Source organism: Dama dama, chromosome X, assembly GCF_033118175.1.
Source record: "Dama dama isolate Ldn47 chromosome X, ASM3311817v1, whole genome shotgun sequence".
Lineage (NCBI taxonomy): Eukaryota > Metazoa > Chordata > Mammalia > Artiodactyla > Cervidae > Dama > Dama dama.
The window spans coordinates 121458000-121474024 of NC_083714.1; the positions used below are offsets into that span (position 1 = coordinate 121458000).

Genomic DNA, 16025 nt, shown 5'->3' on the forward strand with positions numbered 1-16025 from the left:
TTTAAGTAACTTGCCCCATCTCCAAAATTGATAAGCCTAGAAGCCACAGGTTCTTATCCTAAGTCTGATTACTTCCAAGAACACTGTAATACATCAAAGCAGGAGTCAGCAAACGGTAGTCCAAGGGCCAAATTAAGTCCACCATGTGTTTTAGTAAATCAGTTGTTATTGAAACACAACCACCACGCTCATTTGTTTACATATTGTCTCTAGCCACTTTTACATGACAGTGATAGAATCCAAGTTTGGACAAAGCCTAAAATGTTTGTTTGTTGAGCCCTCTAAAGTATAACTATAAATTGATTGACTATGTCTATGAGGCGATATAAGGAGATAAAAGACAAAGTGTCGCTTGTGTTTTATCTTTATAAATAGCAGCCCATATAATTTTTCTGTGTACCTGAAGGTTTTGAGAGTCACCGATACCAATCCTAACCTTTTCTTTGGATCAGAGACTGGCTAACTTTGTCTTCAAAAGGCCAGATAGCAAAGGTTTTAGAATATGTTTTAGGATTTATGGGTCATTTGGTCTTTATTGCAATTAACTCATGCCAGGACTGGCATTTAGATAACCAGTCAAGAGCCCACACTCTTCTCCACTAAGGACCTAGGAACATAGTAAAATCTGGGGAGCAGCAGTTTCAGTGAGTGTCCTTTGTTGCTATTAAATCAGATCAGAGATTTAGTCCTCATTTAAGAACTGTATCTATAAAGATTTTTAGAGTAAGTGCATCAGGTTTCTACAAACAAGTACTTCCCTCCAAGCAATGTACATTTAACAAACCCACTTGGGATCCTGCTTATAACTACTATTTTCTATCTTCCTTCAGTCTAATCTTAACACAGCAACCAGAATGATCTATTAAAAAATAAGTCAAAAAAAAAAAAGTCAGATCACATCACTCCTCTGCTGAAAACCCTCATATGCTTCCTATTCTTACTCAGCCCAAGTCCTCACATCATTGCCCGCAGGACCTACCCTCCCCCACCCCTCTGGCTTGCTTCCTGCTACTCTCCCCTTGCTCAGTAGACTCTTCTCACCCTGGCTTCCCTATACTTATATTGATCATGTCATGCACACTCATGCCCCAGGGCCTTTGCATTTGCTTTTTCCTCTGCATGTATTGCCCTTCCCTGAAATGCTGTGTGATTCATTCCCCTACTTCCTCCTAGTCTTTATTCAAATGTCACCTTCTCAGTGAGGGCTTTTCCCCTGGACGCACCTTCTCAAATGTCCACCTCCCATGTTTCCTTAGCCCACATATACATCTCCTATCCCCACTTGAGACTTTATTTTTTCTTTTTAACACTTTTCATCCTTTGATGTGCCAAAATTTATATTTTTGGCTTCCCTGATAGCTCAACTGGCAAAGAATCTGCCTGCAATGCAGGAGATCCCAATTTGATTCCTGGGTCAGGAAGATCCACTGGAGAAGGGATAGGCGGCCCACTCCAGTATTCTTGGGCTTCCCTGGTGGCTCAGCTGGTAAAGAATCTGCCTGCAATGCAGGAGACCTGGGTTCAATCCCTGGGTTGGGAAGATCCCCTGGAGAAGGGAAAGGCTACCCACTCTAGTATTCTGGCCTGGAGAATTCCATGGACTATATGGTCCATGGGGTCACAAAGAGTCAGAAATGACAAAACAACTTTCACTTTCAATTTATATTTATATTTTATTGTCCATGGTCTCCATTAGAATGTGAAGTTCACAAGAACAGAAAATTTTTCTGTTTTATTCACTGCTATATATCCGGTATCAAAACAGAATTTAGAATATAATAGATGCTCTTATGTTCAGTATATATTTACTGAATGAACTGACTAACATGCTGGGGAGAGTTGGGTAAGATTCCATTTGCCAAAGGCATTCTACTGCCCAAAGGACTTTGAAACCCCATCATTATGAATGGAGGGCTTCTAAGAGTAGCTTCTTGTTATCAGTTTCATTATTTGATGGTTGCACCTACGTGTACTCTTTGGCTGGCTTTGAATAGCCTATGTCCCTTAATAGATTCTCTCTTCTTGGCTTCCTAACACATGCCACTTTAAAAAATCAATACAGCATTATATTTTGTATATTTGGACAGATTATTTTTGAAATCCATAAATCTCTAAATCAGAAGAAAGCCTCCCTTTGGTGGGCTGCCCTTAATTAGCTCAGAATGGAGAGAGAGAACCTGTCAGTCTTTGTCAATCAGCTTGGCACATACTTGACAGGCTGCAGTTACAGTGAAGGAGAACTGTATTGCTGTGGTCTAGCAGTCCTAATTGTAGATAAATAAAAGAACAGTCACCCAGCATGAAGGGAAAAAGAAAGAAACTCAACGGCACAATGTTATGTTTTTCCATCCATCAGCCTTCATTTGTCAGACTCTGCCTGACAATCTAGGCCAGAGAAGTCAGGCTCTAACACAATATTGATTCCATTTCATTTTTCGTTTCTTGCCACCCTTTTTAGCAAACAGTTTGTATGTGGAATGAGAGATGGTGCAGTCAATATATGTGGCTAGGGCACATTTATTTTAAAGGCTTACTTTGTTTTTTTTTTTTTCTTTCTTCCCATAAAACCGTGTATTTGTTTGTTTCACTATAACATTGTAATTGTCAGCTCTTGCTGCAGTAACAAATGACCCCCAATTACAATGACTTATAACAATAGGCATTGATTAACCATTCATGTGTCTACAGATCAGTGGCAGCTTTACTCCACACTATGGGTCAAGTTGAAATTTTCTCATCCTAGATTGTAGATCTGCTCCAAATGTCTTCTCATCCAGAACCCAGGCTAAAAGAGCAGCTCCTTTATGATACATTATTCTCTCATGGTAAAAGACAGGAACTGGAGGTACTAACAAATCCTGAATTGCCTTTAAAGACCCAGCTCAGAGCTGTCATGCAGTCATGTCTGCCTACAGTCTGTTAATCTAAATGAGGCGCATGGTGAAGTCCAAAGTCAATGGGGAAGAGAGTATATTCACCCACAGGGTAGACATTTTCACACAGTCAGTGAATAGTAATGAACTAATAAGCCAATCATAATTTTCACAAACATCTTAGAATTGATTCCAATATCTTTTTTTTGTTTTACTCCTCAACATCTCTGAAATTGAAGTATTTGCCGCGATAGTGCCTCCAAAGTTAATTTTCTTAAACTTTCTTAGCAATTCTTGAGATAATAGTGATTCTTCTATCCATGATATCTTAGACTTGATAGGAATACCATTGATTGTGGTGGTTGACAAAACAGTCAAATGGCAGGAAATGCTCTTTATAAATAAGGAAATTAAGTGAAGAGGCACTTAGGTTTGCTTAAGAATATAGTTGTCATCTTTATATATTTTCTCTGTTTTCAGTTGCAGCATATGTATCTTATTCAGACAGCTTGTTTGAGTGGAAAACTGTACATTAGATGGATGTTAGACAGATAGATCTGTCTGTCTACCTATTCAGAGACTCATATATATTCATTTTTAGAATATCAATTAGAAATCAAAGTGTCATTCCCCTGTTTAAAAACCTTTTTGTGGTTTCTCCACTAAGGTCTTGAGGGTGGTGTAAAAATTCCTTCTTTCCTCTGGTTCCCGCTTTTGCTCCTGCATCATTTCCTCCCATTTCCCCACATGGTATCTCCATGCTGCCTGTTTCCAGTCTTTGCATGCACCAGATTCTCTCTTGACTACTTTCCATCACCCATTCCTTTGTCAACCAGGCACCTGAGCTGTCTATGTTCCAAGTTTTTGCTTAAACCTTTCTTCTCCAGTAAGGCCTGCCCCCACTCTCTTTTTGTCCCTCAAACAGACCTGATCAGTTGCTCCTCCATGCCCCACTGTACATTGAACATTGCTAGTCATTACGCCTGTTGCAGTCCACGTTCAATACATGATTGTCTGTATCATTCTGCCACATATTATTCACAGTTCCTAGCCAAAACTTTGAAACATAGTAAATATTAAATAAGTGTTTGTGAAATGAACAAATGAATCTTGGAACATATGTGAAAAGGCTGTTGATATCCTTTTTACTTTGTGAAGACGGTAAAAAAATCTACCTGCAATGCAAGAGACACAGGAGGTGCGGGTTCAATCCCCTGGAGAAGAAAATGACAGCCCACTCCAGTGTTCTTGCCTGGAGAATCCCATGGACAGAGGAGCATAGCAGGCTACACTCCATGGGGTCACAAAGAGTTAGACACAACTGAAGAGACTTAGCACGCACACATACACACACACACACACACACATACACTCCAAGGTTAACAATAAGTAAAATGATAGAAATATAAAGAAATTCAAAATAACTAAGGAAAACAAGGCAACATCTCTCTTATATTATCCTTAGCAGCACCAAATTTCTAGTTTAAAAAGAAATGTGTGCAATCAGTTTAATATTGAATTAGAAATATAATAGTCAATGAATAAATTTTTTAAAAATATTGAGTATATATTAATTTGCATATGAGTTGCTACTTTCATCCCCAAAGGTGCTGTTCAGTCTTTTTTAATCACTAACCATTGCTTTGCTGCTTGTCAAGACTAATGCTACCAGCAATATAAGTAATGCTGTCTAAAAAGAAATAAATCTGAAGGTGCTTAGAGAGTTACTCCATTTTGAATACCTATCAAGGCAGGATTTTTTTTAATGCAGTACAATATTTTCCTAGTGAGTATTAATGGCTGTTCCTATTACCTATTCAATAAAAATTACATACTTAAAATTATGCATGAGATTGTAGTGAACTGTCAGTACAATGATTAAAAAAAAAAAACTCTAGTTATATCATAAGGGTCTTAACTCCTGGTGTACAATCTTATATTACAAAGGATATATTAAAAATAAGGCAGAGAAAAAAACTTAAATGGAAATGTTCCGTTATTAGAAGTGAGTTTTTTTGGTTGAAATCCCATGAAGACTTTCTTGTCTCCGTTTTCTTTGAAATTTAACACTTTCTACTTAGAAAAAAAGTGCCCACTATAATTAGCCATGTTTCCATTTTAGTAGTGAACTTCTTCACCTTCTCTTAAATCGTATAAAGATGTGAGGTCATTGAGGAGATAAAAGATTTACTCAAACCAACTCTCTGACCTGGATATCATCAGTTTGACGATCATAAACCCACAAAGAGACATTCTTGGAATTTTTTAAAGGCTATGTAAGAATTTATTTTTTGCGGGAAAAGACAGGGTTTTCTCTCATTTACCCATTGGAATGATACTATAGAATGCACTGGAGTTAAAGAAGAGGAGAAAAAAATTAACATTATAGTAAGAAGCATGACTGCCAGTTTTAGCATATGCATGTATGTACACACATACACACACAGACACACACACATACGCTCTACTCAACAAAGTAGGATGAAGTGGAGGTTTAGTGACACACACTTTCTGGTCATAATATCATCTCTGCCATTTGCAAGCTGTATGGCCTTGGAAAATTGACCTAATCTCTCTTGGTTTCATCATCTGGAAAATCAGATAATACCCTTTTTGTAGGAGTGTAAGTACGAGAACAGATGTACAAAAAATAAAGTGTTTGACATGTGGTAAAGTGAAAGTGTTAGTCGCTCAATTGTGTCCCACTCTTTGCAACCCTATGGACTGTAGCCCAGCACACTCCTCAGTCCATGGAATTTTCCAGGCAAGAATACTGGAGGGGGTGGCCATTCTCTTCTCCAAGGGATCTTCTTGACACAGGAATCAAACCTGGGTCTCCTGTGTTGCAGGCAGATTCTTTGCTATCTGAGCAATCAGGGAAGTCCAGACACATGGTAAAGTTTCAGAAACTCTGTTTTGTTAATATTATTATATCACTTAATGAGAATCACTTAATATCACTGTAGCAGTTTGTTGATATTTTCAGCACAGTTAAGGATTTCAGCAGCTTTTTCTTATCTTTGTATAGTCATGTGATTTGGCTGGTATTTGTTTGTTTGCTTTTAAATTTTTCCATGTCAAATCTTAATTGCATGAAGGGATATCAATTTTTAAAAATTTATTTCACATATACTTCCATTTTTTTCAGCTTGATGATCAGCTTCTCATAGGGTATATTTTTACATGCACTTAAGAAAACTATACTAAGGGACATATGAAAGGAATTTAATCAGATTTACTACAGTTGACCCTTCAAGCAATAATATTTGACCCTCAGTAATAAATTCACATTGCAAATAAATGTAGTAAGGTAAATTGTAGAAAGTTATCTTCAAAATGACCTTTCTAAAGTGATTTATCAAAGGTATGTATAATCAGATACCTAGTTCTCAAAAAAAAAAATCATAAAGGGGAAGTACTCACAAAGAATTAAGAGCAGACTATGATTTCTCTTACCCATTGCTCTATTTCTATTGGACGAAGTGTAAATCTCATCCAGGTACTTAAACTCTCCATTTTTTCATTAAAGGATGAAGAGATGGCAATTGTGTTGATGGAAGGACATGGTACTAGGAAATATTTCTATAAATGGAAATGATGTGAACTTCCCTGATGGTCCAGTGGTTAAGGAGGGCTTCCCAGGTGGCTCAGTGGTAAAACATCTGCCTGCCAAGCAGGAGACAGAGGAGATGAGGGTTCAATCCCTGGGTCAGGAAGATCCCCTGGAGGAGGAAATGGCAACCCACTCCAGTATTCTTGCCTGGAGAATCCCATGGACAGAGGAGCCTGGTGGCCTACTGTCCATGGAGTTGAAAAGAGTTGGACACAACTTAGTGACTAAACCACCACTACCACCAGTGGTTAAGACTCTGTGCTTCCAGTACAGGGAACTGGAGTTCTAGCCCTGATCAGGGAAGATACTGCTTGTGTGTGGTGTGGCCAAAAATCTTTTAAAAAAATTTTTAATGGAAATGATGTGACTTTGCAATGCTCATTCATCAGAGAACTAAATCTAGGGTGAATTCAGTGGCCTGAAGAGGGAATATTTTACTTTCTTTAAGTGCAAAACATAGACATTTCACATGGCATCCCATAGCCCATCTAATAAGCACCTCCTTAGAACTTGAAGCTCTAAGTAATATCTGGACTGCCTTCCTGTCAGCCTTGCTACTCTCTGTTCATTTGCCAGTGAAGATTTTATGAATTCAAATTTGTGTGTTTATTTCCTGAGGGAATTCCTTGTCATAGCAAATGCAGTCTTTTAACCCTGGTTGTTTACCAGTGCCTCCTGAAGAGTGGCATCAATTATTTGTGATCTTTGGAATTATTTATTTTCAGTTGAAGACTGCGTGCAAGGAGAGCTTCCCCTGTGGTCCAGTGGTTAAGACTCCAGGCTTCCACAGCAGAGGTCACCCGTTCATTGGTTCAGTCCCTGGTTGGAAAAATCTGTGTGCCACTCAGGGCAGCAGGGAGAGAAACCTGTTAGTGCTAATCCTTTGCTGCATCCATGAAACAGTGGTAAAATTATTGACTATTTGTGCTCATTGTCTGAAGGTACAGAATTTGGACTGGGTGCCCTTGTAAATCATTCTAAGGGAAGAAGGAAAGATCCAACCCTCACCAAGTACACTCTGAATTTTGAATTTGCTACAATTTTGCCGTTTAAAAAATAATCACATTTAGAACTTTTTTATCATAGAGAATGAGTTAATACTTATAATTTTAGGTTTGTTTCTTCCATACTTATTGTCTCTAAAGGATGTGTGGGTGTGTGTCTGTGTGTTGCACACATACACATGTAGCACATAGAGTTAATGTTGTGGACTCTTTTAACCAAGTCGCTCCCTCCCACTGCTATTTATTAAAAGAACTGAAGAAATCATCCTTCTCCGGAGCATGTGATGAGCACCCACAAGTTAGAAGAAACCCTACCGTGCCATATAAGATTATAGTAATTTGGTTCAGAGGACACCCTGCGTGGATGAGCTGAGAGAGAGCAGGGACAAACACAGTGGAGAAAGGAAACAGTGGCATGAAGACACGTACACACAGCAGTGGTGGGAGGGTCCGGGGTAGGAGAGGGAGGAAGAGGGATACAGGTTAATCAGGAATTGCTATCTGGGGAAGATTGCCCAGGCCCTGACTGACGCCTGACATTGATTAATCGATACTCCATCCTACTGTTTAACAAGTGTTCCATCCAAAAAGTCTTCTGTAATATTTAACTTCACTTCCTTCAGCTTCAATTTATGCACATTTCTTTGGTCCTCTCTTCAGGAGAGCCAGAGAGCAGCCAGTGGCAAAGAACTTTATATTCATGTGTCTAAAGAGGGTGTGTGTGTTTGTTTGTTTTTTCTTTTGTTGTATTATGTTTTGTTTGGTCTTGTTTTTTGGTCATACGATCAGGCTTCAGTCCTCTCCAGACTAAGGAAAGCAAATTTTTAAAGATAACTGGATCATTCCTCAAAACGCCTATTTAATTTGACCGCTTAATAATTAATCAGCCTTGATCCTGTGCTTTAAGTGTTTACTCTTTGGAAAGAAAGTTAGTCGTTTTGACAGTGATGTGGAAAGATTTCTTGGGTTTCTACATATCTCGAAACAAAATTTGGGATTCAGAGCCAAAATAAGAAGCGTGTGTAGTAAAATGGACATTAGGGTTACTGAGATTATTGGAGTTAACTATAGTATTTATCCATTTTGACCACATGCATAGATCATACTTCTTATAACTGCATTTTACCTTTCCTGAAAAATAGCAAGTATCTTCTCTGTTTCTACATAATAGTATTATGACAGTTCAAGTAAATTGGGGATAATTTTTTTAAACTTTCGTATGTGGCACAAAGACCTCTATTTCTTTTCTCTGCACTGAAAACTACTGTGTGCCCCTCTGTACTGCACAGAAATTGATCTGCAATACATGTGGAGTCTCCAAGGGTATATTTAAATTTAGTAATTTTATTGCTAACTGTGAAGTTAATCTGCACTGTATGTGCTCTTTTTCCCCAGGAAACTGAAGTAGCAGTTCAAGCTAAACAGCCGGATGTGGAAGGGATTTTGTCTAAAGGGCAGCATTTGTACAAGGAAAAACCAGCCACTGAGCCAGTGAAGGTAATGAAGCAACCTCTAGCAATATCCATTACCTCATAATGGGTTATGCTTCCCCTATTTATAATCGATGAAATAACTTGTAAAGAAATATTGGCTATCCTACAATAGCAGAGGCAGAGCTGTCTTTTTGATCAACATATCCTATTTATATATTGTGATCTTAAGGCTATTAACGAGTCATTGCATTAAAGGACTCATTTCTGTCCTGGTGCGCTGCCATCAATACAAAAAGTAGTCCCACCTTCAAGGTAGATTAAATTCTTTGAGGCTTTATTGCATTGCTTGCCAGGCTTGATGCTTTTCATATAGTTTGGCTTCATTCAAATCAAGCTACTGCATCATATTGTCTGTCTCCAGCAGCTGTAAAGAATCACAATAGGGTCCATGACCTTTCTTTTCTCTGTTGCTCTTTCTTATGAAAGAGGAGAATCGGCGTTTGGGCATCAGTACGTTATTGGGTCAAGAATTTTTAGTGAAATGTCATGTAATTGCTTCTCTCTTTGATAAAAAAAAAAAAAAAGCTGGCCTGAGAAAAAGGTTTCTACTTCTTTCCTTTCCTCATGTGCATTTTGGAGTCTGGGACACATTTATTCACAGGCTATTACATGAGGAGAGAAATGGAAAACCAGTTCCGTTCTCAAAAAATAGGTAATCAATGGCCTTCATTTGCAAATGAGAGTCCAAGTGATAAATAGAAGTTAGGTATAGGTTACCTTATTTTCTGTACCTGACCAAAATTATAATGGTCCCCATTATGATGAAGGTTCCCAAGAGCCTATAATGGTGGCTGTTTATTGATCAGTCCTGGCTTCTCTAGCTAATGTTGCAGGCTGAGATTTAGTGAGCCTCACCCTCATGTTTAAAACTGCTCTAAAACAGTGCAGGTCAATAACCTCATTATACAGAACTAGTTTGTCCTTGCAAATAACATTACCATGACTTACACTCTGTCTCCAAGGTCACTGCTTATGCTTGGCCCAAGCTTCATTTCTAGAAAATTGTTTGTTTTCCTTACAGTTTACAAGAGGGTTTTTCTTAGGTAAATTAAAAGGTTTGGGCTAAATGTAATATCCAAACAGCAGGTGCTGAAAAGCCCAGATTTCCACAGTAGATATCCATAGACATTTATACGGGAATATATTGTCCCCACTCCTAACATCCTCCCAGAGTAATTTGCATCCAGTCCAGGCCTGGAATGATCATTTTCATAAAGTAACAACGTGTATAGTTTTAGATTGGACAGCTAGAAAAGGTCCTGAAAGTAGCAAGTTTCAGGGTTTCTTCTGATGCACTAGTGAAAGACAGTCCCAAGCAGCCACCTTTCTTGATTAACAGAGTGACTTTCATAGCAAGCAATGAGATGGACAAATGGACCATTTTGTAGATCTGCTCTGCCTACTCATGCTTGATCCTCAAAGAGTTTATGCAGGATTTGACATAATTGCTACAGATTACAAATATGCCTTACAGTTGGCTTTTGCTTTTGACTCTATGCAAAAAAAGAGGCAGAGTCTTCATTGAAAGTAAATGAGAAAATTTGTTTCCATTGTATGTACACCATCCAAACCTTGAGGCTCATTGGTCATATCCTCAAATTCTGGGCCACCACGAGTTCAGAACTGGGATCTGCCATGTCTTGGAGTCTCTAATTTCTTCTGCAGTGTTAGTGACAGAAGAGGGGGATTACCTTCCTGAAATGAGAGAGCAGGGGGGGTGTTAACTTCCTTGTCTTTCACGTCCTTGGAAACCATTGTGTAGAGTCAGCCCTCTTCTTTCTTTTCTTTTCCCTTCCTTCACCATGTCCTTTCAAATCAGTTCATGGTGGAGAAGCACAGCTTAAATGAAAACTCATCCCCACTCTGCCATTTACCCCTCAAGTTGGGAGAGAAATCACCATATCAGGTTCATAGTGGCCAAAGGGCAAAATTGATTTGGGAGATCAGGAGTGAGGAGAAAGAGAATATTCATGTGCAGCTTTTTTTTCCTGTTTGTTTTTTTTTTTTCTTTATTTTTATTAGTTGGAGGTTAATTACTTTACAGTATTGTGTTGGTTTTTGCCATACGCTGACATGAATCAGCCACGGGTGTACATGTGTTCCCCATCCTGAACCCCCCTCCCGCCTCCCTCCCCATCCCATCCCCCTGGGTCATCCTAGTGCACCAGCCCTGAGCACTGTCTCATGCATCCTCATGTGCAGCTTTTGATAAGGACCATGACCTTGGAAATTCTTGAAGATTAGCTGGGGCATCTGGTAGCCTGAAACACTAGAGGCTCAGATACTCCCTCATCATTAAGGAAAAAGCACTCTGAAAGAAAGCTGACAAATGTTGGAAGAGGGAAAGGGAAAGAAGCTAAGATACAGAGTGGTTTCCTCCTGTGTAATAACAAAATATTAAAGGATGCTATCTAAAGCTGACAAAAAAGAAAAATGAAGACAAAAACAAAAAAAAACAGAAAAAAGCAAACAAAAAAACACCTCATCCTCCAAAACCTAGAACCCAGCAATACAAGGTACCAAGCCAGGGGAGCTGTTTAAATCTCTGCATGGATCAAAAATTTCTTTTTAAAGATTAGGGGTGATTTTTCTAAAGGGTGAGCCATCGCTCTGATAGTACATAAATCAAGCCTGCATTTAACTTCGACTTCAGATATCAAAATTTTAAAATTTTACTATTCCTAATTTCTTGCCTCCTTAACTTTCAGGTTTCTCACCCTTTAATAGAAGGAGGCAGGGTACAAATAGCCTGCAATACATTTTCATGACAAAAGTTTGGTTTTTGTTTTGGGGAGGAGGTACATTTGGAAAATATAACAATTATAAAGAAGATGGTGATAGCCTTCCAAAGGAAAATGAAAATCCCTCATGGTGTGTATATAAGATCCAGTATTTAAATGGATAATTAGTATGTCCACCACTTTCAGACATTCTAATTAAGGACACAGCAGAGAATGGTTCTGTTTCTTAGAAAATTGGCTGTCTATTGGCACTTCTACATTCTACATCAGACAGGCTGTCTGCTTACCTCCTACGCCAACCTCCCAAGCTGAGTCCTCTTTAAGAGCTTGGCTCATCCCTGTTCAGTTGTTTTTTTTTTTTTACCCTTCACTTCATCAACTTCTCTAGGGTTTCCTTAATTTTCAAAGATGAATCTTAAAACAAGATAATTGAAGAAGTAAGCATCTTTGTTTTGCTTTCTATCTCCTCTCCCTCTCCCCTACACACACACACACACACACACACACACACACACACACAGAGACACACACACTTTTTATTTCATTTGATTTGTACCTTGTTCCTTTATCTTAACTTCAGAAGCTATTGAAGATTGCTTGGATAACTTCAATAAATTGAAGTTCAATAAATTGTTGAATATTTTGCTTAAGCTATACTTTTGGTAATAATACTTTATGGTAATGCTGTTGGTGGAATCATTTTAATATGTTCCATTTTCACTGAGTAATGAGTAGGTTCCTCAATAGCCCTGAATTTAGCAGTTAAAAAGCAACAAAGACAACTGCCCTCAGTAGCAACAGTATTTACTACAAAAAAGAAAAGCCACTTGTTATTTGATTTAAAAAATGTTTAGTTCTTTAGAACTTAAGCATTTGGATGGCATTCTCTTATATTTGCACTTTCTTTAATTTTGGAACACCACTCTTCCTGTTAAAAAATTTTAAATGTGTGTATATATTTTGAAATACTTATATCACCTTCCATTATTAGAACTGAGAACATTAATGAAATTTAAAATGTCTTAGTTACTTGGTGAAGTGATAAGATCACACCAGCTGGTTTGCTTTGTTAACTTTTTAAATTATCCAGAAAAATCTTAACATGAATCTAATAATATGTTTTATTACTGCTCTTGAATTTTTTTAAATGTTAAGAGAAAAAAATGAGGTGTTAGGAACTTTCTATATTTGGCCAAAGTGTTCCACCCCAACCTTTAACACAAAAATAATTGCTGTAAACAAATGGTCAAGAGGGCAATTACCATCTTCCAGGCATCATTTCCTCCAATATAAGCTGCAGAATGACAGCATCATTAGTCATTTTCAATTATAGTCAGTCACAACCAGGGATGTTTCATTTTCCCAGCTGTTTTGTTGTTAATTAACTAGATTAAGCTGTTTTTTTCCCTCCTGAGTTTGTTTTACTGCCAACATCAACATTTGAAATTTTGAAAAACTCTTTGAGTTTATTTTTTTGCCTGATAATTCAAAATATATCACTCACAACAGATGTGCATCTGAAAATGTATATACGATATAGAAGGTCAAGTGCTGTCTTGTTGGTGAAAATGTTGCCCAGTTACATATTATGGTTATAACAGTACTTGGATCTTTATAAATCATCTATCAGGCTATGATCTCATTTACATGGTGTAGCTTTTTTTTTTTTTGGTAACATCAGAATCAATAGCAAGATAACAGATATGAGTCTATCCCCCAGAAGAACAGATCCATTTTGATTGACTCATTTGACAAGCACAATTTCCATGTCAAAGGTAATAGAAACAGTTCAGGGAAGAACTATAGGGAGTAATAATATTAGAGAGATTTTATAACTTATTAATAGATGAGTATCAGAATTTCATTTTTTAGTGCAAATAAGTTTTACAACTGAGTAAAAAGTCTTGACCATGAGAGATTGAATCAGTGCTAATCACTTATGCTTGAATATAAGGAGAACCCCACTTTCCCACTGAGAAGATAAAATTTATAATAAATTTTTGAGCAATTGATAGAATCATTTAGGAATGTGGATGAGATTGTCAAATGCCTAGTTATATTTAATTTCTTAATTGATTATCACTTCCAATATTTGAAATCACACATTTTATAAAATAACACACTAATTAGGAATATTGCTTTTGCCACATTTGTATTTTATGAAAAAAGTTCATTCACACACGTGCATACATACACTCACACACATATATTCCAGAATTCTAGAGCTTACTGTCTTCCTTCTAAGTTATTTGCAATATGGCAGTGTTTTAATCCCCAAATGGTACAGTCAAAGCTCTGTCCAGAGACAACTAGGAACATACCTAACAGTTTTTATCTGGAAGGTGAAAGGATTAAAGCAGGGCAGAGTTAAGAAGCAGTAACAGTACCTCCTCTTTGTCATTTTTGTGGTGGCATAGTGGCCTTGTCTCTGTCTTACCCCAAACATGGCCTTTGGGTGTCCATATCTCTGTATAGTTTATTTTCTGTGGCTGTTTATGTTTACTTGAGACCATCATACCTAGCTAACTGCCATTTACTAGAAGGCCTGGTTTTCACTTCCTTGATGTTATTGCTGGAATATTTATCCCTAACTTCAGTGCCCATTCCTAAAATATTAGGAGAGAGAATCTTTTCATTATTCTTAGATGTGAATTATATATCACCCCATCAGAATAACTTATTGTTTAGCTTTTTAAAACTATCTTTAAAACATTTGCTTACAATGACTTTTACCACTGGTAAATGTGAAGTATACCCTAGGAATGATTGTTAATAGCTTATTAATTTTCTTCACTTCCTTTTTGTTCTATTAACCAGTTCTGGCAGATAACTCCTATATGCTTCCCAAATTCATATCTCTTGATAGTATTTCAGGGTACTGTGGAATTTTGTTGTTCAAAATAAAACAATTGAAAAACAAAAGACATTATAAGCTAATATGAACTAACTCTTTTGTGAGAAAATATTTTGGGGAAGAGTCTCAATTTAGTCTTACTCAGTAGCTCATGCTGGAACTGGACGAGCATTTTAGAGATCTGAATTTCACCTCTGGTCCTCAGTTGTATTAATTGCATTTATAGAAGCAGACATGGAGACATAGATGTTTCAGTTACAATATTCACATATGTGTCTATGTACATAAAGTCATAGGATGATTCATTTATTTATGTAACAGATATTAATATCATGCCAAACGTTAACACAAGAGAAAAATACAAGATTTTAAAATTTTGACTATCCCAAACATAAGCAGTTCAGTTATATTACATTTTACAATTAAAAAGGAAACCTATATTCAGGAATAATTTTTTGTAATTAATTTTCACTCTTCATAAAGAAGAAATTTCATAGTTTGATATAATTGTCTTAACATTTAATGACTAACTCCAGGTAAATTATACACACACACATACACACACACACACACACACAATGGAGAATAATGGTCAGGTACAAATGCCCCCTAGAATGAATTTCATTTTTCCCTTTTAAAAAAAATGATCTCGGGGTTTCTCCTTTTTGGTAAAACATGAATCTCCTATGACTGTTGAGTTTTGAGCTCTTGTGAGGAAATCCTGGGGTCTGCAGTTTTGCTTAGCATATTCAAAGTCTGAAAACTCTGGATACCTAGTCAAGAGTAGGACTTGATAACTATTATCCCACTGATTTTATATTTAAAGATGTTGGAATTTAGACATGTATTTGATTCCTTTAAATTTGGTTAAAGATTAACATCATTAGCAAGTCATTACCTTTTACATTTTTTTATGGGTATGGCTGAAAGTCTATTATGTGAAGAATTCTGCATTGGTTGCTGCAGCCAAATATTTTTTGCTACCTGAAGGAACTTTACAGCCTAATAGAAAAGATGAGAGAATAAAAAATAAGGGCACAGGCCAGGGAACAAAAAAGGAAAACAAAAGCAAATGAAAAATAATATATATATATTATAATATATATTATTTATTATATATAAACATGTAAATTTATATATAACAAATATAGTATTTATTATATTTATAATAATAAATATAACAATTAATTAATTTAATAATAATGTATTTATACCAATAGTATAACTATAATAAATAATATGCATTTATATATAAATACTATATATTTATCCATAATATATAGTCAGTTTCAACTCTAAGTACAACAGGTACTTGAAAAGTTGCAAAAGTGTTTTTGTGACCAGCTGAATCAAAGTCTATAGCCATTTTATGATGTCATTTGCTACTATTTATGAAAGATTGGGTAACATACACTTCGGAGCTTCTTTGTGGTATCAGATGTTTGTG

The 16025-nt window shown here is 36.8% G+C and overlaps 1 protein-coding gene across 1 annotated transcript in view; it reads left to right on the top strand.

The window, feature by feature from the left end:
* DMD (dystrophin) overlaps positions 1–16025 on the top strand; it is a 2165569-nt gene that overhangs the window by 1408417 nt on the left and 741127 nt on the right. Inside the window, exon 48 of the mRNA XM_061137756.1 lies at positions 8886–8987. Coding sequence (XP_060993739.1) covers positions 8886–8987 — 102 coding nt within the window. The remainder of the gene's footprint in view (positions 1–8885; positions 8988–16025) is intronic.